Source organism: Protopterus annectens, chromosome 6.part0 (assembly GCF_019279795.1).
Source record: "Protopterus annectens isolate FY-2018-M chromosome 6.part0, PAN1.0, whole genome shotgun sequence".
Taxonomy (NCBI): domain Eukaryota; kingdom Metazoa; phylum Chordata; order Ceratodontiformes; family Protopteridae; genus Protopterus; species Protopterus annectens.
This window is the reverse complement of record NC_056737.1, coordinates 412,792,058-412,814,732: the sequence shown is the minus strand read 5'-3', so window position 1 is coordinate 412,814,732 and position 22,675 is coordinate 412,792,058. Positions and strand designations below refer to the sequence as shown.

Sequence of the window (22,675 nt, the reverse complement as noted above, 5' to 3'; positions counted from 1 at the left end):
ATAAATCCAAATGCATAACATACCCTTATTTTGCCAAGTTCAAACTGAAACAAGTTTTGACTCATAGGTTGTACGAAAACAGCTGGAAATAATTTTGTGTTTGCTTCAACCTAGACAAAATGACAACATTTAATTAATTAAATGATGGGTAAGATATCAGCAAGGCAAATAAGTAACCATTTAGCAAAAATATGTCACAAAATTGGAAAGAGACTCCATAATAAGTAAGGATCATGATTCAACAAAGTATTCTTTCAAATATTAGTTTGTATCTAACATTGCTGCAATGGCACACAGTAAGCACTGCATTCACCTGTTTGGCTATAGCATATGATGAATTTGTGCACAGCAAAGAAAGGAAGATAAAATTAACTCATACTTTACCTTACTTATCTTAAATGTGTTAATATTTCTACTGTGCCACAGGCCCTCTAAAGTGGGAGAAGTGAGAAAAGCTCTCAACTTCTTTGCTCAAGAATTCTGGACAAAGCCAAAAATAATGGTAGAACAAAGGCCCAAAGTCAGGGTCAATTTCTAAATATTTCTCTAAGTCACTTAAAAAGTTAATAGAACAATTAAACTAATTTCCAAACAGATCCCTATATCCATAGAATTATCGATTCTCCTTTACTCATCTCTTTTCAGACCCATTGGTGAGCATAATGCTCTTTTCACATATATTATTGAAACATATCACTCATCTTGAAAGACCTCAGAGACTCCTAACTAAAAAGAACAATGGCCTCAAAACCCATTGTTATCAGGATGGATTAGCAGCCCTCTCCCTTTACTCTGCTACAGACTCATCTATGATTATCTGTGCCTGGCCTTTTAAATCATGTAAACTCCTGCTCTCCTTGACCTCCAATTCCTTTTGAGAACAAACGGTTCAGCAAATACCCAGTTAAAGACTCCAAAACTTCATCAACAGATATTAAGACATTCTGGCAAAACAGATTCATATCCCAGTGTATCCTCCACTTCTGGAAGAATCTTCCACCACACGTCAAGCAGAGTATCACCCTTTCTACCTTCAAAGTTAACTCCTAGATAATTGGATGGGTAGCTTCAAATTCTCCCTCAGTCTATTTTGTGATGCCCTTCTCAAAGCATGAATGACATAGTTTATTGGTTAGGTACATAAAAGTTTGCAGACTAATTGCATAGACCTTACCTAAGAACCCATGATCCAAAACATTTCTGATTTATTGGATTTGCTTTGCAGATGTGAGGTGGTACTTTTTTAATTTGCAGTGAGGTTAAGTACGAACAGAATTTCATTAATATTAATGAAACCAAAAGGAGCAACTAGGCTGATGCATAGTCACATTCTCAAGAGCTCTAAATAGGAAATAATGTTCAGGACCTGCTTGGGCTACGTGCTTAGCTAAGGCATTGTGAGGTGAAGCCTTCCTAATGTGGTAAAGATGTTCTCTTATCCTGTCTTTAAAATGACGATTGGTTTTGCCAACATAAAATGCATCACATATTTGGCACACTGCCAAATAAACTATATGAGTAGTATCACAGGTAGCTACAGCACGTATGCTAAAGTTAGTGTGCATGTCAGGATGTTCAAAAAATGGACTGGGGTCAAGAGAATTACAATAATTACAGCGTCCACATGGTTTTGTGTGTTCAAGAGGCATTGACCATTCATCCCTTTTTGAATAGCATAGCATTCTCCTTAAATTTAATTTATTCCTATATAAAAAAGAGGGTTTAGTCCCCACAAGTTTACCGATGGTGTTAAACCCAGTATACGAGGAGGTGACATCAGGAACCATACTGAGAGTAAGGAGAGTATGTGGATAGTTAGATTGAGAGCAGATAGGGGTTTAGGTCTCAATGAGAGAGCCTCCATTAAACCTATGTTAAACAAACGGAGGAATGTTTGTAGATTTTATAATAAATGATGGAACATATATGTTTTTACCCCTTGAAATAGATTTCTTTTGACATATATATCTATATATACATATTTATTAGAGCATCTTGAGTGTTCATGGAGAGTTTTTTATATGTTTTTTATATTTACTTTGTCATTTTATACATCTCAGCATGTTTATATGTGCATATATTTTTAAGCTTAGATTAACTCATGAATATGTAACTAGAAGCAGCCAATAGGAGATGTTTTAACTGTATAAATGTAGCCTATGTACTTGAAGGTCTTTGTTACATGATCTGATGAAGCTCAAATGAATGAGTGAAAGCGCTTATCTGACCTGCAGTGGAATTAAAGTTGGATTTTAACCTGAGGATTTTGCCTTTCATTTGGATTTTAACCTGAGGATTTTGCCTTTCATTTCTACTTGTAACTCTGCATCAGCCTAGTTGCTCCTTTTGGTTTCATTAATATTATTTAAGTTTTTCTGGAGCACTGGGCGTTTATCCTGCTTGTCAGCGAGTGGTTTGTTCCTGTTTTATTAGCAGAATTTCATTAATGCTGTAGTATCTTGTGCAGACAATTAAAGTGTTCTGTTTTAATAGGTCTCCATTTCTATACTGCCTTACTTGCTGCCTACTATTTTCTCTCTGCCCTTGCATATATTTTTACACTATTTTTGAGCATGCCGCTTTCAAGTGTTTGTAGACATTTTTGGAATACTTGGCATGGTGGCTGCTTTTTTTCAAGTCAGTCTTCCTAGAGAAATGTGAAGAAGCATAGTTCAGCTCCATTATTTTCCTTGGATATATAGTTTGAAATGCATACAGTCTCACAATGTGCAGTTTCCTTCTACTCACTCACTAAAGTGGCATCTGCATAAAGATGTGTTCCCAGATTCAGCAAAGCATTCTGTGAATTACTTTGAAGATACTTATATTCTATGCAGCTGGTAAGGTAAATTGATTGCATCTTGAATTTCTATTTGGTTTGTGAGTGTTGTGGAACTGACGATTAGGGATTTGCCTATAACTCTAAGTGATGTAGAAACCAGGAACAGGCTTGTTTAGTAGGAAAATGATCCATGGATTTATGGTCTGTTTTTTTTTGTTATGGGATGAGTAGAATGTTACAATTGTGTCGTTAACTTGCCATTATGGTAAGTGTTTTTATAGATCAATGTTAACATATAGAACCTTTACTACAAAGGTCCTGTCCATCCAGCCAGCCTTCTAAAGGTCAGTATCATTCTCTTGCAAAGTGTACTTCCACCCTAGGCATGATGGTATAAGACATATGTACATCCTTACCATTTTCAAAGCTTACACTGATAAGAAAATAAGGTAGACAGTAAAATAACTTCGCAAAGAAATATGTGAATTCTGAGGTAATAATATTAAATATAGGCTGAATTTTGAAAGCATAGGAAGTTTTAGGGTGGGGAAAGGAAAGAAATTACAAAATACTATACTCTGGCCAGCAGGTAAAATTTCAAATGAATATCCCTAGAGCGGATGGAGGAAAGGTATAGGTAGTGCAGCAGTGATCTATTTGAACATCTACAAGTATGATAAGTTACCTGTACAACTATACTGTGCTCTTCATTAGATCACTGGGATGATTCCCAGAACATTGTCAGATTGGGTGAATGAAGATGGCATTCCTTTTGACTTTAGGATACCATGAAGGACATCCTTAGCAAATCCATTTCTTGCACTAGACAACATCAGTTTGTAATGTTTTGTGAAAGTGTAGACTAAAGTCAAAGGGCTGTTTCAAGAATGGTTTTAGTGTCTACCCCTTGCACAGAAAAAACTGAAGTAGCTACTGCACTGGTAGAGTGGGCTTAACTATTTCTGGTTACTGTTTGCTATGATCTGTGGAAGAAAAGACAACTGCAGTTGAGAGTCATTTGGAAACAGTTTATTTAGAGAATGCTAAGTCCATTTTCTTTCCTGCAAAATGTATAAATATTTGGTCTGATTTTCTTAGGTCTTTTGTCTTTTCTATGTCTAGCCATGAGTCTAACTATGAACACCTGAAGAATTAAGATTTTTTTTCCTTGATTTGAGGGTTTGAAAAGAAAGCAGGTAGTGGATAGACTGACTGACAGTAGACTTAGAAATCACCTTAGGTATGAAAGTAGGACTGGCACAAAGACAAGCTCTGTCCTTATGAAAAATCTAAAAGGGAGGAATGCACAGAAAGGCTGGCATCTCTGAAACTCTGTTAGCTAATGTTAAGGCTACTAGCAAGGCAGTTTTCCCAGTCAAAAACATTAAAGAAGAATTAACAGCTATCTCAAAAGAAGTAAGTTAGCTTCTCTAATACATAACTCAAATCCAGAGGAGGAGGCACTCATTTTCTTGGGGTTTTAATATGGCAAGCACCTTTGAACAAGAGTTCAGCATGATTAGAGTTAGATAAATGAGGATTCAGTGACGAACAGAAATAGCTGAAAGAAATACCTTGACCTAAGTGCAGGATAAGTCAGACTTAAGCAACTGACAGATATATTGAAGGACCAGGTCACCAATTTTGCACCGGGATTTTGTCCTCTACCTTGACAACATTTAGAAAACCTTTTCCACTTGGCTATATAACACTTTCTGGTGTTATGTTTCCTATCCTTTCTAAAAAATTTGCAGCACATCCTTGCAGAAGTGGTGCCTGAAAGGATTTACAATCCTACTATCAGAGTCTATAAATTGGGATGTGCCAGTGATCTCCTTTCATAACTAAGTAGAACAAAAAAGGAAGAGTATGGTAATGACCCCTGACCACTGCTTCAGATGACAGAACTCATGTTGTCTTGGCAAACATGGGGTCAGCAAAATATAATTGTGTGAATCCTACTTACCTGTAACAGTAGATGTTTGAATTTTTCAGTGCCTCACTGGTATTTTGGGTTATCTGCCAAGATCACTCAGTATTGGCTAGCTTTCAAAAGCTCAGACTCCCCTCCTCTTTCTTCCTGTGGCAGTTGATTGGCTGAGCATATCCTAAGAGGAAAGACTTTCAGCTGTCACTGTAAGTGAAAGTTTAGTCTTTTTTTGCCATCCAAAGAAGAAGGTCCTTTGACTCTTCACAAGATCCAGTACTGATATTTCTGGCTTATTGCTCAGATAAGCCCCATTTGGGGACCCCCTTCCTCTCACTTTATTATTAGATTTATTATTCTCTTTCTTTATTCTTGTTTACTTACAAAAAAATATTTATTTTAATATTTTATTTCTGTCAGCGTTTATGTGGCTTCTATCTTAGACACATGCTTGTTTTTACTGAAACTTTCAGTATTTCCTCAGCAGTGCAGTATGCATGTGTGCTCTTAGAGACTAGGGGCTGTCATGTGATGTCAGAAATTAATTGTGCCTATCTTTACTGTTGTTACTCTGCTCTGTATGTTTTAACATTGGATCACACTTTTACCACAAATGCAGTTATTTGAATGTACTGTGAAGATTTTGCTCTCTCTCTCTCTCTCTTTCTCTTTCTGTCAAGAAAATATAGATTAAATTACTATTAAACATTATTTTAAGTTTAATGTGATCGAAGTGTGTGGAGCTAATCTTTAACACTGGTTTGACACATTGTTGCTTTGGTGTTTGGATTTTGTGTACTGGAAATTCTTTAAATTCTTTAACTTCTGTCAGTTGTGAAAAAAATTCTGAACACATTTCAAAGTTTTTATGTAAATAGCAGAGTTTGGCAGTGCTTAGCTGTGTGGAGACATACTTATTACCATACCTGTCAACCTGGAAATATCAAAAATCTGGACAAAGGTCCATGGAAAATAGGTACAAATCCGTACACTGATTAACATAAAATTTGCATACATAATTATGTAACCCCACCCACTTCAATGGAATTGTGGGATACCAACTTTCAAAAACACACCAAATCCACGGAAGAATCAGTCAGAACCAAACGGAAAAAGATATATATACCACGTTGAGTGAAATACAGCCCTTCGGCTCACAAACCACACGATTCCAAAAATTTAAATATGTCCACTTTATTGACAGTTAAAACCAGCCTGTACAGCTCAAAAAACAACACAAAGTAATGCAAGTTGAGCGCGCTTTCGCTTTGTTCAAATACAAAGTTTCATCAGAACTTTCAAGCACAAACTGAAGAACAGGCAACCAAAATATGGCCCCAGATCCTGTAGTAAATGGTAACATACCTCTCAACTTGGAAAGATCAAAAAATCTAGACAAAGGCCCATGAAAAATAGGTACAAATCTGTACACCGATTAACATAACATTTGTATGCATAATTATGTGACCCTGCCCACTACAATGAAATTGTGGGATACAAACTTTCAAATGCAAACTAAAGAACAGACAACCAAAATATGGTCCCAGACCCTGTAGTAAATGGTAACCATTTTTTTTCGAAATGTGTAGCAATGATGTTCAATGGGAAGGGGAAAGATGATGAACCTTAGGATTTTGTTTTTGGTGGCTTGCAGTATGTGGTTTTGTGGTAAAAGTAGGACATTTAATGGTAGGCAATATTCTAATCTTAACAAAAGAATATAATAGTTTGCTAGGACCTCCAAAAGTCATTCTCCATGGCCTACTGATCAGTGGTGTAGCTTAAGTTTGTACCACCCAGGGCTGTCTTTGAGTTTGCCGCCCTTCTCCCCTCACAAAATCATGGTAGATTGGGGCCCCCCATACACAGCCCTCCCCCCTGCACCTTCCAATGCTCCATTACTTGGCTATTTCATCCCATTTACCATAAACACTGTAATGTGCCTACTGCATTTCTTCTACGAGGATTATTTGGATTTCATTTAAAACTTTTATTTCACATTTTATAGCACAACCCCTATTAGACATCTGCTAAACAAAGCAATACAGTCTCACAATGAAAACAGACTTAGCATTAAAACTTCACTGCCCTTGAAACTCACTTTTATTGAAACAGCATTGAAATCCACGTTCAAAGAAAATACATCTGGCCCGTGGGGGATAAAGATAACCTTTGGGCTATGTTCAAATCATTGGCCCCTTGCACATGAAATATACATGTATTCTTTGATACACCTTCCTGACTGTATTAAATTACATTACTTGTATAATACAGCACACTTGTTAGAGTGCATTTTAAATTTATTGTTTTGAACATTTTTCCAGGAAGCAATGAAACAAAATGCATGAACCAATAATGACAAAACTGCTCAATTCAGAACATTTCCATCATAAAAGCCTACTCAAACTTCTACAATTCACCAGTATAAGTAAATATGCATAATCTCTGCAGAAGTAAAAGTCATCTAAATCTTCTTCTTCTTCTTTCGGCTTTTTCCCAGTTAGGGGTCGCCACAGTGGATCACCTGTCTGCTCATGATTGGCAGTGGAGTTTTACAGTGTCGAGTTGCCAGCCTAGAGCCCAACCTTCCACAGAAGGCACACACACATGCGCACTCACACCTAGGGCCAATTTAGAGTGTCCAATCCACCTGCAGCATGTCTTTGGGATGTGAGAGGAAACTGGAGCACCCGGAGGAAACCCACGCGACCACAGGGAGGACATGCAGACTCCACACAGAAGGCACCCCAGCCGAGGATCGAACCAGAGAACCTCTTGCTGTGAGGTGACAATGCTAACCACTGCACCACTGAAATAATTCCACATTAAAGAGATCTGTAAGATCTGTAACTAATGAAGAGATTGCTGCTAGCAAACACCTTAATATTTCATTGTTTCATCTACAAATAAAGTATCTGTTGCCTTTGAGGAATAAACTGTCTATGTTACATTTAAAAAAAATGATAAGCTAGTAATATTGCAATAGGGAATGGATGGCAAACTGATAACAGGTTCATAGTTACTAGGCATCTCCGCCAAAGAGGACATTCTCAGGACTGCAGTATTCACCCCCTTTAAAAGTACAGTACAGTACAGTATCACCAATCCATGTACATACTGTAGGAGTAGAACCCATAGCCTTCTGCATCAAAAACATTGTGCTACTAACAGCACAAACAGACTTGGCATAAGCAGCACTAAACTTCTCTCCCCCTGAACAACTATGCAGCACAAGAAATCTGGAAAAAGCCAAAATTTATTGGGGAGGGGATCAAAGATCCAAAACCAGGGACACATTTTAAACATTGCTACTATAATCTTAGAAAAGTTTCTAGAATAAAATGTTTTGTGTTACCATGCATTTCCTGAAAGATAGGAAGACTGAAACTTAAATAGCTATCATTATTTACTGAATTTGGTTCTCACTGATTTGCCAGAAACCACAAATTTTAAGAGGAAGAGACCAAAAATGTGAGCCAAACATTCCAGGCATTCTGTAAAACTTTGGACAGTTGAGAACTATGGTTAACTCCTTGAATCACAAGTGGTGGTGGTATGGGTAGAGAATTTAGGCTCTTGCTCCTTGTACCTAAGGTACAGAGTTTGAGTCTGAGTAACTGTTACCAGCAGTTATATCTAACTAGGGCATTTTCTCTCTCTCTCTTTCTCTCTCTCTCTCTCACACACACACACACACACACACACACACACACACACACACACACACACACACACACACACACACACACACACACACACCAGCCCTTAAGGTAAGCACAGTTATACACATCAGCCCTTAAGGTAAGCACACACACACACACACACACACACACACACACACACACACACACACACACACACACACCAGCCCTTAAGGTAGGCACAGTTGCACACATCAGACCTTAAGTACACTGATGCCTGCAGCTGTTAAGTAAAAGTAACACACCTGCAGACTTTCTGAAGCTGCCATTTCTCTCTCACATGTACTTAAAACATTCAGGAAATTTGGAAATTAAAGGGGCCATTCGGGAATTCGTGACACCCCAATATTTCACCCTCAAAACTGGTATTTACCGAGGAATTTGGTATGGTTGAGAGGTATGTGAGTTATTACTAAAGACTTTAAGCTTTTATGGCCAGTATGCGAATGTGGTAAGACACTATCCCACCTTGTTTGTTTATGGTTGTTTGTTTATATACCACGTGACTCTGGTTTTCTCTGTCACTAAGTATGATGTCCACAACTGTTGCAGAACTATTTTTGTTAAACATCTTACTAAATTATCATATAAGACACAGGCAAACATCCATTAACACAAAATAAAACAAACCACATTAACATTTTTTCCATTTCCATACATTATATGTCACATATCTTTTCTTTGGAATTATCATCATTCCAACATTACATAAATTGCTAAATTCCTGCCTTCCCTTAAACCTCATTCCTCCTACTCTGGAACTCTCTGCACTACTCTCTGAACTACTCTGCATGTATTGTTCCCACAACTTTTCCATTTATTTCTATGTAATTTGCTCCTTCCATTTTCTAAAGATCCTTGTTCTAATTATTTTACCTCTTTTATAATATTCAGTTCTTAAAATACAGATGATTTAGTCTTTGATTTCCATTTTCTAGTAATTGCTTTTTGGAAGCCAGCAGAATTTAACTTAATGATGCCTTATTATGACTATGCAATTCAGATCATGTGTCTCAACTCAAAAAATCATAGCCTTAATTATATCCATTTATTCAGTATTTCTGACAGAGTACTCTGCATGGAATTTGTAAAATCTACCAGCTAATTACACTCCCAAAACACATGCACCCAGTTACCTCTTTCTTCCCCATCAGACCTCCAATAGTTGCTATCTAACTCAAGAAAAAATATTTGAAGTTTCCTTGGGATATAAAACTACCTATGCAAGCACTTTCAAGCAAGGATCCTTCACCTTCTGGACTTTGTTGCATACATGAAAGACTTTTCCCTGTCTAGTCATTTCTTCTAATACCTTGGTTCCTTTGTTAATTTTCTCCAATAAATTCCATCCCCGTGTTGCCTATTTTCTGTACCCTTGCTTGAAGTCACCACTATTGGCAAAATCTCCTTTCTTCATTCTCATGTTGGCTTACTTTTTAGAATACTTTCTGCTACTTTATGAATATAATATTCTGTACAGTTTTTATTATTCTCCTCAAGGATCTTCATCCAAAATCCCACTCGTTCTTTATTTCTTGACCCCCCCCCCAGCTTCATCATTATCCCTTTCCATTTTGAAATATACCCTACTGCATGTGTTATCTATATGAGCCTTAGCTGTGTCACTCTAAAATATCCCTTCAAATCAGGTAATCCCAAACTGTCTTGTTCTAGTGGAAGGATAAACTTACTCCAATTAACTCTTACCTTCTTCCACTCACAGATAAATTCCTTCAACTTTTTTATTCATTATTGTCCACAACTTCCCCTCTGGTTGATAAAAGTATGCCTGCTCTATATATAAAAGTAAATGGACTAAACACATTTTCACTGCTTGTATCTTACTATCCATAGCCATAAAAAAGAGCTTCCAGTTTCTCAGTTTTGGAATTATCTTTTTGTTTAGTCTCTTCCCACATATCCTTAGCTGCCATAACAGAAGCCTTTTTAATCCATACTCCTTAATACTTCATTTTATTTATTTATTTATTTATTTATGTTACATTTATTTATGTTACATTTGTTTACAGGGAAATTCCAATTTGGAACAAAGCCAATTTTCAGCGGAGGCCCGGGAAGAAATGCTCCAGACACATGTCTTTGTAACATGGGAGGAAACCAGAGCACCTGGAGGAAACCCACATGAATGCAGTGAGGGCATGCAGACTCTGCACAGAAGGCACCCCAGCCGAGAATCAAACTGGAGAACATCTTGCTGTGAGGTGACAATGCTACCACTGCACCAATGTGCTGTTCATCTTATCCTGTCCCTATAAATATGGGTACTGCTGAACTAGTTCATGTGTAGGTGTATAATTTATGACTATAGCTTTTGTTTTATCTTCATTAATCTTATATCCTGACAAGACTTGAAAAGCCAACTTTTCTTGATTACCACACCAATTATATCCTTACATTTCTGAGTCCCTTATTTTTTTTGTCAATGGCTTTAAATATAAAGCAAATAGTGAGGAAAGAGGACACCCCTTCTTGGTTCCTCTGTTCAGACACAACTTATCAGAGAGGAACCCTCCCTCTTTAAATCTTACCTCTGATCCTTCATATATTATTGTATCAGGGAATTCAAATGCTTCCATTGCCATACTCTTAAAATCTCAGCATACTCTGTTGAATGCTTTCTCTGCATCAAGACCTACCAACTACAGTGGTATTCTCTTACATTCTGCTACCTTGTGGATCATCATTGTACTATTAATGTTGTCAAATGTTTGCCTCCACTCCATAAAACCACATTGATCCACATCTATCAATTTAGGCAACAGCTTTGCCATTCTTATAGCTAGTACAGACATAAACACATTATAATCATGGTTTAAAATTGAAATGGGTATGTATGAAGCTGAGTCTGATGGATCTTTACTGTCCTTAGGTAATACAGCCACCACAGCTTTCTTCCAAGATCTTGGTGTTTCCTCAACTTTTAAAATAAAAAAATATGTCATATCTTTATCACTTTCTTTCCTCCTAATGTCCAGACTTCCACAGGAATAGCATCTGTTCCTGGAGATTTTCCTGAAGATTGATTATACATCACCATTTTTATTTCTTCCCCTTCTTTCTTAACTGTTAATTGTTGAGCTTCATCTACCTCTAACCTTGGCATAATTAAGTGTTCCCTAAATATTTGCATTTGTGCTCTTTCTTGATTTTCCTGCTTTATACAATTTTTATAACATTTCTGAAATATCTCTAAAACCTTTACATTATCTCTAATTAATTTTTTATAGGCTCCCTAAGTTTGGTAGCAATCCCTTCTACTTTCTGTTGATTAAGTCATTGTGCTAAAACTTTTTGTGGTCTGGAGTTATTATCAAAAAAAGTCGCTTAAGGGATTGCCAAGATGGCTGCACACTGATAAGCAGTTTATTTCAGCTCTCCCAGAGATAAGGACTAGTAACTTTGCCAGATTTAGTAAATTCAGTTACTGGGTAGTAAATACATTACCTGGATGTCAGCAAAGAAGAAGCTTGGAGAACTTGAAAGAAAATCAGCTAGAAAAGAGGAAGAGAAAGCACTGACTGGGACAAATCTTGAAGCTATTCAGCAAAAAAATAGTTCAATCTCCTGCTTTGGTGCAAGACATGGCTTCCCGTAATTTGGAGGGTGAAATAAATCAAATGTGCTTAGACCTGATTAAAATAAATGAAAAACTAAAAAAGTATATTAACTTAAATAACAAAAGGCTGGGAAAATGGAACAAACTTTAACTAGCTGCTTAGGTGAAGTGATATAACTGCAAAAATTGAAGCAGAAATGAAGAAAAAGAAGGCTGAGTATGAGGCTTCTCAAGAAGAGCTGTTTAAAAAAAATAGTAGAGTTAGAAGACTGAGTGAGCAGAGAAAATCTGAGATTTTCAGCTGTACCGGAGAAATTGGAAGGAACAGACTTTATTAATTTTATAAAAGCACAAATAAGCAAATGGACTTGTGTTCCACAGCAGGATTTGTTTATTGAAAGGGCACACCACACATTAAAACAATTTTAATGGCACTCTTGTTTTCTGGAGAGCTAAAGTCAGGCTGTTGAGCAGTGTGTAGCCATCTTAGAAGTGTCAGCTGGTGCAGAAATATGAGACCCTTCATCACAGCAATCATCTGTTTGATATTAATGTGAGTTTTACTTGTGCAAGGGGATCAACACACCCTGAAACTTGATTTCTCAAGCAGAGGTACCCCATGTAAAGTCTGTAACAATGCTTTGTACTGGCAGAGGCTATGCAAATGGGGTACCCAAACTACAGTCTAGCTGTGTGGCCCACTAGATTAATTCCTGAACCAGACAATGAATGGTTGAAATTTGATGACTAAGAGAATTCTGGTTTTACATCCTCAACGACCTGACATATCACAGGAATTTCCTCATATGAATTTTGGCATGAGGAACCATGAGAATGGTTGAAAACATGAACTCCAGGGCTTTTAGAAATTCTCTTGCTGAGTCAAGCATCTGTTTTGCTAGCTTCTTGAGAAAATAGATTTTGTATATGCCAGTGATTTATCTGGCGGGCTGTTTGCAGTGTGGTATATATTAGGTGCCCTAGAGAAAATATTGTGAATGATGGAATAAGAGAAAATTTCTTTAGACAGAGAGAGAATCCTAGACTCCAAAGAAGATCCCCAGAGAACTCCAAAGCCCTTAGCACCTATGAAGTAGAAGCTGCTTGAATCAGATAATTGCCCAGGTAAGGAAAGACGTGAATTCCTTTGGGCTTTCAAAAGGCTATTACTAGATCCAGGAACATTGTGAACACCCGTGGTGCTGTAGAAAACCCAAAGGGCAAAGAAGTAAAGTGATAGTACAAGCAGAAAATACAGATAGGAATATGTTAGTAGGCATTTTTTTTAATACTGAGTTGCTAAATAAGCATTTTGGGTAAAGAAGGGGCTGAAGCGTTTGAAAGGCGAGTATAGTGAAGTGAGGAACCCTCAAAAAGGTGTTGAGTCTGGAGAATTCTCGAATTTTCCTTCTGGAAAGACAGAGGACTAGAAAAGGTTTTGAATACAATAATTTTTCCCATAGCTATGGAGGCACTTCCATAACTTCTAATAGAATAAGGTTTGAAATAACAGAGGACATAACATGTTTCTGATTTTTGAGAACACAAGAAATGCCCAAGAAGGTTGGTTTGAAATCCCAATGAAGTCTATAAACTTTCCTTAAGATTTTTAACACTCTGGAATCTGAAGCGATTATTTCCCACAATGGGGGGCAATGAGAAAGTTTGACAATTCTGGAGAAAGTGAGGATATGGTCAGGGAGGGAAAGAGAAGTGGAGGGGAGCAGAACCATAGACAGGAAGCGACCCCCTGGCCAACTCCTACTTTCTTACACTACAGCAAAAAAATGGAACTCACTTCCTTCCCTCCTAAGAGTTACTACAAGCTATGAACAGTTCAAATCCCTTCTCCATTCCCACCTTTCCCAAAATTGGAAATGTAATTGTATACTCCCTACCTAGATCTTATTTCATCCTATTTCCTTTCTGCCATACCCCTGGTTCCCCTTCTTCAGACTCATTCCTTAGCTCCCCTCCCTCTTCCTCTTATCTCCTCCCCCCTCCTTGACCAAACCCTTTAATTCCATTAGGTGCTCTTCCCTCTGCCCACCTGTATGCTTAGTCTCACTTTTGAATCTTTTTGCCTTTTTCTTAAGGTGTTCTTCTGGTCTCTATCATAAAAGGATCACTACTCTGTTTTTCTGCCATCTTCCTCCTGACCTCTCTTCTCCTTTTAACTTTTTGCCTCTCCTTCACTTCTCCTATGCATTCCTGCTCTTGCATTCAAACTCATTCTATATTTTCCTTCTTCTTTACTTCTCCACTTAACATTATAGTTGCATAAAAACAAGACTTTCTTATGTATACTGCCTAATGTACCTCATCTTTGAAGAATTGTTAAAATATTGTGCTATTAGAACTCTGAGTGTTTTTGTGAATAATGTATTAGTTTACTCTCCTTCTGCTGTGTTTTTGTGTTCAATGTATTATCATCAATGTATGCTTGTATTTTTGTGTGCAATGTATTACTTCATTGTATTATCATGGAGCTTTTCTCCCCGGGCCTCCACTGAAAACGGGCTTTCGAGCCCAGTGGACTTCCCCGGTTATCAAACTGGAAATAAATAAATAAATAAAAAATCTCTATTCTTGTTGGAACCCTGAAACCTGTTCTGTTTCATCTTAAAACCTCTTGCAATTTTTTTCTTATATTGACATTTGCCTGACTTTTGTTACTTAGATTCGGATTGCTTTCTAAAGAAAGGACTTGGTTTTGCAGAATAATTTCTGTCATATTTAAATACTGGAGAAGGAAAGAGTTGTTTTACCCATTACATCACTTTACTTCTTTCTTCCATCTTGTTGAAGATATCAGCTGGGGGACCAGGAAACAGCAATTCTTTATCAAAAGAAGCATTCAGTAGCTGAGCCTTTACATCCTTTGGTAAAAGTTGGGGGCTTAACAAAGCATTCCTAATGATAACAGAGCCAGTGGCAGCTGCTCTAGAGGATGCATCATTTGCATCCTGTCAACATTTTATGGAAAGTTTAGCAACTTGAGTGGCAGAATCAATAGTGTAGCTGGGATGGGGTGAGAGGGGAAACTGCCCCAGGTGCAAGGTGCTGGGGGGCACCATCAGCTGATTATGGTATCTTTTTATGCAATACTGGCTTTTAAAGGCTTGTATTACATTTGTATTTAAGCCTGAGTGCTGTGTATGGGATCTAAACTGTAGTAACTATTTGCTATGTTGTAGCAAACAGTTTGCTACAGTTTAAAATTAAAAAAAAAATCTCTTGTTTTTATTAACTAAAACCTGAGCACCATAGTGCAGGCTGGGTACAAACTGTACCAGCTGTTTGCTACACTTGTAGCAAGCACTTTGCCACAGTTTAAAAGAAGAAATGTTTTTGTTTTTAATAAAATGTATTGAAGGAGGGTTGGTGACACAGCACAGAAGCAGGAGCTGAATGGTTTGGGCAGGAGGGTGTCATGCATGGTTGGTATGCCAGTAGAAGGAATGGAATGACCATTTTTTTTTTTTTGCTCTTCAATGGGATCTGACTATAACAAGCTAATAGCTACAATGAAGAGATGAAGGAGTGGGGATGCTGGTTCATGGTACTATCACAGGGTTGAGCCAGCTATGCTTCTGGGCAATGAAGCATTTCTTAAAGTTTTGATCTTGCGTCTTGGTTAGGAATCTTAGAAATCTTCTGGCCTATATTGTTTAACATAGCTAAAAGGAATTTAATCGTGGGTCTGACAATTTATAGCCCTAAAAGACAGGTTTATACAAGTGTTTTTTTTTTTTACAAAAACTGTCAAGGGCTCTGTTTTCCTTATCATTTGTAAAGAAATAAGTAGCAGGATCTAATTTTGTTCCCTTCTCTGACTCTACAGAGATATAAGCAGGATCAGTATAATCCAAGCCTTCTTCATCAGATGATCCACTTTTCCCAAAGAAGAATCAATTGTTTCTTTTGGTAGGAAGAAAAAGAGGAATAGTATATCCTGTCTGTTTATTTTCATAATTACTAACAAACAACTAGGCAATATCTCAGGTATAGTGTGATATAAATGGACATTGACAATGCATTTTTCCTGTCTCCCACCACTGCATTTCACATCATGGCTTTTAATAACAGGTAGAGGTCTCAGTTATGAAATATTGATATAAATATGAAAATATGAATAATAAGTGATACATTAATTGATTTCTGTACTTGGGGCATCCTAGATTAACAATTTTAGTATAATTTTATTAATAACTCTTTCCACTTTCTAATACTACCTATTATTAGCTGATAAGTCATTTGATTAAAGCAGCCAGATCCAAAAAATGGCTGGACACCATAACGAGCTAAGGGTGTGAACTGGAAGTATACACAAATGGCATTTTAGACCTGAGTGAGTTTATAATCTTTAAGAGTCCTGAGCTAAAGCAAACCAGTCATCCTGAGAGGGTTAAAATATATGTTTCTCAGAAGAAAATTGTCTAGGAGAAGAATGGGCTGTATCTTATGCCATTTGCAGCTTTTTACATGAAATATCCACCTGAGGCTTTAGTGTTTGGGGTTGGACTTCTGTAGAGTGCAACTAATGGAACATGAATCCAAGCACCTGATGTGAGACATAAAATACAGCCTTTGATCTTTCTGGCATCAAAGGCAAATATGCCACATGCTGAACCGCTTTCACTGCTATCACAGACATTCTCTTTTTCCTTTAGTTTTAATTAACTTTATTAGATTTTTAACCAGATAAGATTCATTTACACAGGATATAATTGGAGTCTAAAAGACTCAATCCATGTCTACATGATAAGACTTAATAGCAGTTCATAGCTGTAACCCCTGTGATGTATTTCTAAAATAGGTCATTACTATGTACCAAGACATAAAAACATAATCACTAAATAATATTTTAGGCATGCTAAAGTACCTTTTTCAATATCTTATGATATGCATAACTTTTAAGTCTAATTTCTCTTTTACAAAACACAGGAAACTAAGAACTGTTAGTGCTTACCTGATAATAAGTGCCAAGATCTTTTCCATTGGCTGTAAAGGAAAGGGTCCCTGTAGCTAAGTCCATAAAGCATCCAATTTCAAAGTCCACATTACTTCTGGATGTTCTCTGAGAGCTGCTCATTATGTCTCCTCCCCAAACCATATAACAGTTACTGCGCTTCAGGCTGTAAGTGCAAACACAACATGTCATTTTAACAGCAATATAATCAGTGAGTCTATGACACAGAGTTAATGCTTTCTTTCAGGTAGATGCAAAACTATTTATCTGAATTCCTATTTGTGAGCTACAACCTTTGCCCTGCCTTGGGGGTAAGAGTTTGTCTACTACAGCTGGTCAATGTCTGCTTCAGAAGGGATAACTGATCCAAAACAATGTCAGTCACATTGGTCAGCTGCCACAGAGGTACAATCATGAATCACATCCTCTTCCCAAGCTCGCACGCAGACTTGGATTATCTGTAACAATTGTGGACACTTAAGTATTAGGTGTCATGAGTACTGGGAAGCTTGGACTGTCTGTGTGTCCATCTGTTCTTCTACGAACTCAGCCCCGTAGCACTGTTAAAGTGGCACTCTGCAGATGATGCGTCTTCCTGAGAACCTCTAAGCTGGGTTTACTTTACTCATGCATATGTGCATCATTCAATGCGTGATTTCTATATTAATCCCATTGATAGTATTCTCATGAATGTATATTATTTTTACTATGTACTGCATGCTGTTATGAGTTGTATGTTTCTTCTTGACTGTTATATGTTATCTGGTGCTGTTTACTGTGTACTGCTTGCTATTCTTGGATTATGTTTTGTTTGTTTCTTCTTGACTGATGTATGTAAACTGGAGCTTTTCTCACCGGGCCTCTGCTTGAAATGAACCTGTGTCCAGTTGGATTATCCTGGTAAACAAATGTAAAATAAAATAAAATAAATAAATAAATCATTCAGCATATTTATAGTTTTGTTCTCCTGTTTAAATAAAGCAAAAGTGTTAATTTTACAGGGATAAAATAAGAACAAGACAAAAACAAATTTCATACTGAATATGATAAGGACATATAAAGAAACTGTAAAGACAGCATACTCAGAAACAAGCAATACCCTTCTAACTGGCAGAAAACTTCTGATGAAGTCCACTTCTAGGTGGATGAAAGCGCTTAACGTGGAGAATTTATTTGTGATGTACTTGATTTATTAAACGCTCATTTTTTATCAGTCCGTGCATTGGCTATACTTTAGGATACAGATTTCCGTTACTGTTTTATGTGTTCCAGCTGCTCTTGGTATACTCAGAAACAAGTAATACCCTTCTGACTGGCAGAAAACAACAACAGTCATAATTATAATTCTCTTTGTTAACTGGGTAAGCCCATTGGATGCACAGTCCCTTCACAGGGTGAACCTAGGAGCATTACCTGAGTAAGTGACCTTCTCAGTGTCATGCAGAAGCTAAATGGGGCAGTAGGAATCAAACCCAGGACTGCTTCAGCATGCAAGTCTCACAGCACATAGACTTAAATTTTGGTACCAAACTGTAATGCAATGATCATTACAGCGATTAAAACAGCAGCAATAACACACCAGCATTTATTCCAGTAATAATAATCATAGTTAGTGCAGCTATACTTGAAAACAATAAATAAGTATGAACAGATACTCAGAAAGGAAAAAAAAATGAGTAGACAGAAGGGTGAGATAGCAGTGGTAGAAATGGAAGAAAAGAGGAAGATGGGCAAGCTAGAACAGCTTGAGTAGCTAGTGCAAGATGCAAAATAGTAGAAAAAGCCCTAAAAGGTGGGATACTAGGATCGAGTATAAATCAAGGATTCATAGCTTTTGTTGTTGTCTTTTGGCTTTTCTCGGTTAGGGGTCACCACAGTGGAACTCCGGTCCACTAATAATTGGCAGTAGATTTTCACGAATGCCGAGGTGTCAGCTCGACATTCAACCTTCAACGAAGGCACGCCCATTTACGCATATCTTTTGAAAGGATTCATAGTAATTACTTCAATATTACTAAGATTACAGCAAAACATGTAAAAATAAATTGAAAATGTGAGATGTATGAAAACAAATAAAGGGTTTTGTACTGGAGAAAAGCCCTCCTGCATTAGCCATATCCTGGTATCTCTTAATACACACCTTTGAGATCACTCAGTCTTGGTTGGTAAAGGGAATCTCCTTACCTACAATGTTCCATTGATGTCAAACGATGAAGCCACAATATCTGTCTAACTGCATCAATGGTACCCCATAAATCCAGAGAAAATACTTCTACTCATTGACTAGTTTCAAGATAAGGTTGCTTACAATGGCCTTGTAAATACAATACTTTCCTTTTTTTAATATCTTTACTAAATCAACAAACTTTAATCAGTGGCATGGGTGTACATATATTAAAAGAAAACAAACCATAGCAGCATTTTCTATTGTCATTTTCATGTAGTATACATACATATTTTCTGTTAACAATTTTCATTCACTCTAATAGCTTGATTCCTGCGATCCTTTAAATCTCTCTCCTTCTTCTAAACATTATTTTTCACAAATTTCACAAATTCCAGTTATTTCTATGTAATTTGCTCATTCCCTTTTCTAAAGATCATATCTCCAGTTCTTTTATTACCTTTACAATATTCAATACTTCAATTATAGTTGATTTAAATTTTGACTTCCATTTTCGAGTAATTGCTTTTTTGGCAACCAATAGCATTAAACTTAATAAAGCCTTACTATGTCTGTGTAATTCAGATTCTACATCCCTGATCAAAAGAATGATTTCCTTAGTTATAACCATTTGCTCCCTCAGCATTTTCTACAAGGTACTCTGGAAGGAATTTTTAAAATCTGCAACTCATTCCATTTCATCTTTCTTTCCCATAATTCCTGCAGGATTTGCTTTCTACCTGAGAAAAAATTATCTGAAGATTGCTTGGAGTCTAAAACCTGAGGTACCTGAGGTAAAAATACCATTGCAAACTCTTCCATGCAAAAATTCTAAACCTTCTGGTCTTACTTGCATACTTGGAAGCCATACAGAAGCCCTTTTATTATTTATTTATAAATCGCCTTTCCATTCTCTTCTCTCCTCTCCTCTGATTGATTCATATAGTTATCAATGCCCTACTAATTATCGATTTTTTAAACAGCTCTGTCAGGGCAGGTATTACACTTAGCTTTCCCTGTCTTTTTCTCTTTGACTATACTTGTATCAATACTAGGTAGGGAAGCCAGTCTCTAAAGTGCAATACAAATTTCTGCTATCTCATTCTATTAACTTTCCCTCTGTAGTTACTTGCACCCAGTATTTTGATTCCTTTGCTAATTTCTTCCAGTAAATTCCAAACCCTTTTGCCTATTTTTATACCCCTACTTGCAGCCATCCCTGTTGGTAAAATCTACTTTCTCCAGTCTTGTGTTGGCTAAGTTATTAAAATATTTTCAGTATTTTCTGAATAGATTTTCTGCATGGTTGTTACTATTTTCCTTAAGGGTCTGCATCCAAAGTTCAACTCTCTGCTTCTGTCTTAAACTGCACCCCCAGCCAACATTTCATCATCATCCCTTTCCACTTTTATTTATACTTTCTGCCTCACTTATTATTAAGGCAATAGCATACCTCTAAACTTTATCTTCAAATCAGGCAATCTTACCCTGGCTTTATTCTATGGGGAAATCAACATATTCCACTTGACTCTTGCATGATTCCCCTCCCAAATAATTTCCTTCATGTCTTTATTAATTTCACAATATCTTCTCTGGTTAATAAAAATAAGCCTGGCCTTTGTATAAAATGAAAAGAACTGCAAACATTTTCATTTTCATTGCTTGTATTTTGCTATCCATATCGATAATCAAGATATTCCAGCTTCTCATTTTTTATCTTTTGTTCAGTCTCTTCCCTCATATCCTTAGCTGCCATAACAGAATCCTTTTTAATTCATACACTTCATTACTTCATCTTATATTAGCCCATAAATATGGGTATTGATGTACCAATTCATGCATTGGTGCATAGGTTACCATTATAGCCTTTGTTTTATGTTTATTTATGTCTCAAAAACAACTTGAAACTGACTCAAAATGTTCTACAACACCTAAACATCCTTTTCTGGGTTTACCAAGTATAAAATACTACCATCTGCAAATAACAGCAACTTTTCTTGATTACTGTACCAGTTATAGCTTTGAAATTGTGAGCCCATTATTTTCTTTGCTAATGACAATAAATATAACGCAAATAACAAATGAAAAAAGGGCGAGTCTGCCTTTTTCCTCTTCTAATATAGATTTTCAGAGAGGAACACTCCCGCCTTAATTCTTGCCTCTGACACATTATATCCTCCTTATTAGCCCTATTACTCTATCAGGGAAAGCAGATGCTAATGTTTCCTTACTCACAAAATCCTAGCTGACTCCAACAACTGTGGTGTTTTCTTACTCTCTGCTTCCCTCTAGATCATCCATCCATCCTCAACCCCTTTTCCCGTTTTGCACATAGGGTCGGGGTGTTACTTCCGCAGTGACATTCATCTTGAGACAAGGTTTTCACCTCCGGGTGGCTAGCCCTGCTGCAATAGTTCATTCGCACCACTCACTCATGCACGCAGTCTCATCTATGGCCAATTTAGAGTGTCTAATCCATCTACTGCATGTCTTTGGAATGTGTGAGGGAACCGGAGTACCTGGAGGAAACCCACGTGACTGCAGGGAAGACATGCAGAGTCTACATAGAAGGTTAATGTTGTCAAATGTTGCATCCCTTCCCCAAAAACATATTTTTCAATATCTATCAACATTGGTGACAGTTTTGCTATTCACTTAACTAGTATGTACATTAAAAGTTTATAATCAAGGTTTAAAATCAAAATGGGTCTATATGAAGCTGTGTCTACAGGGTCTTTACCCCCTTTGGGAAATACAATCACCATAGCTTTTTTTTCCATAATACTAATACCCTTCTTTTACAATAGTGTTAAACAAAACCTTCCAGATTTGCCTTCCTTCCTAATTTCAGACTTTTACAGGAAAATAACCTGTTCCCGGAGACCTCCCTGTTGATTGATTATACAGCACCATTTTTATCTTGTCTCTTCTTATCTTAGCTATTAATTAGTGAGACTCACCTTCCTCTAAGCTTAGCAAAATTATTACATTTCCATTTGTACCTTTTCCTTGTTTCCTAATTCCCCTGCTCTACACACATTTTCATAATATTTCTGAAATACCTCTAATACCTGTATAGGATCTCATGCTATTTTTCTTGCCATAGGCTTCTTAAGCCTGGTAACAACTTTTTCTACATTCTTTTGTCTAACCCATTGTGTTAAAAGTTTTCTTGTGGTCTGGAGTTGTTATAAAAAGTGCTTGTTTAACTCAACCTTTCTAAACTTATGCATATTATCCAAATACTCCCTTATTTCCATTTAGAACTCTGCAGTTGCTTCTCCTTTCCTGTTTGATTCCACTAATTCTGTAATACTTTACCTTTGTCAAACCCTCTAAATAATCCCTATTACTAATTCCTATATTTCTTTTTCCCTCTCTCCCTCTTACTTCAACCATATTTTTAAACTAAACTTTAATTTTATCCCACTTACTAACTATCCCTTCTAAAGAAATTTATCTCCTCTCTAACAACTCAAAAATATTTCCACTATCCATTCCTTAAATTACTCTCTTTTTAACACATATGTAGGGAAGTACCAGTGTCTCATT

General features: G+C 36.9%; 1 protein-coding gene across 1 annotated transcript in view; it reads right to left on the bottom strand.

Annotated features, from left to right (window-relative positions):
• RYR3 (ryanodine receptor 3) overlaps positions 1-22,675 on the bottom strand; it is a 3,250,282-nt gene that overhangs the window by 1,476,242 nt on the left and 1,751,365 nt on the right. The window contains exons 32-33 of the mRNA XM_044074157.1: positions 16,960-17,125; positions 24-110 (exon numbers count right to left, since the gene is read on the bottom strand). Coding sequence (XP_043930092.1) covers positions 24-110; positions 16,960-17,125 — 253 coding nt within the window. The remainder of the gene's footprint in view (positions 1-23; positions 111-16,959; positions 17,126-22,675) is intronic.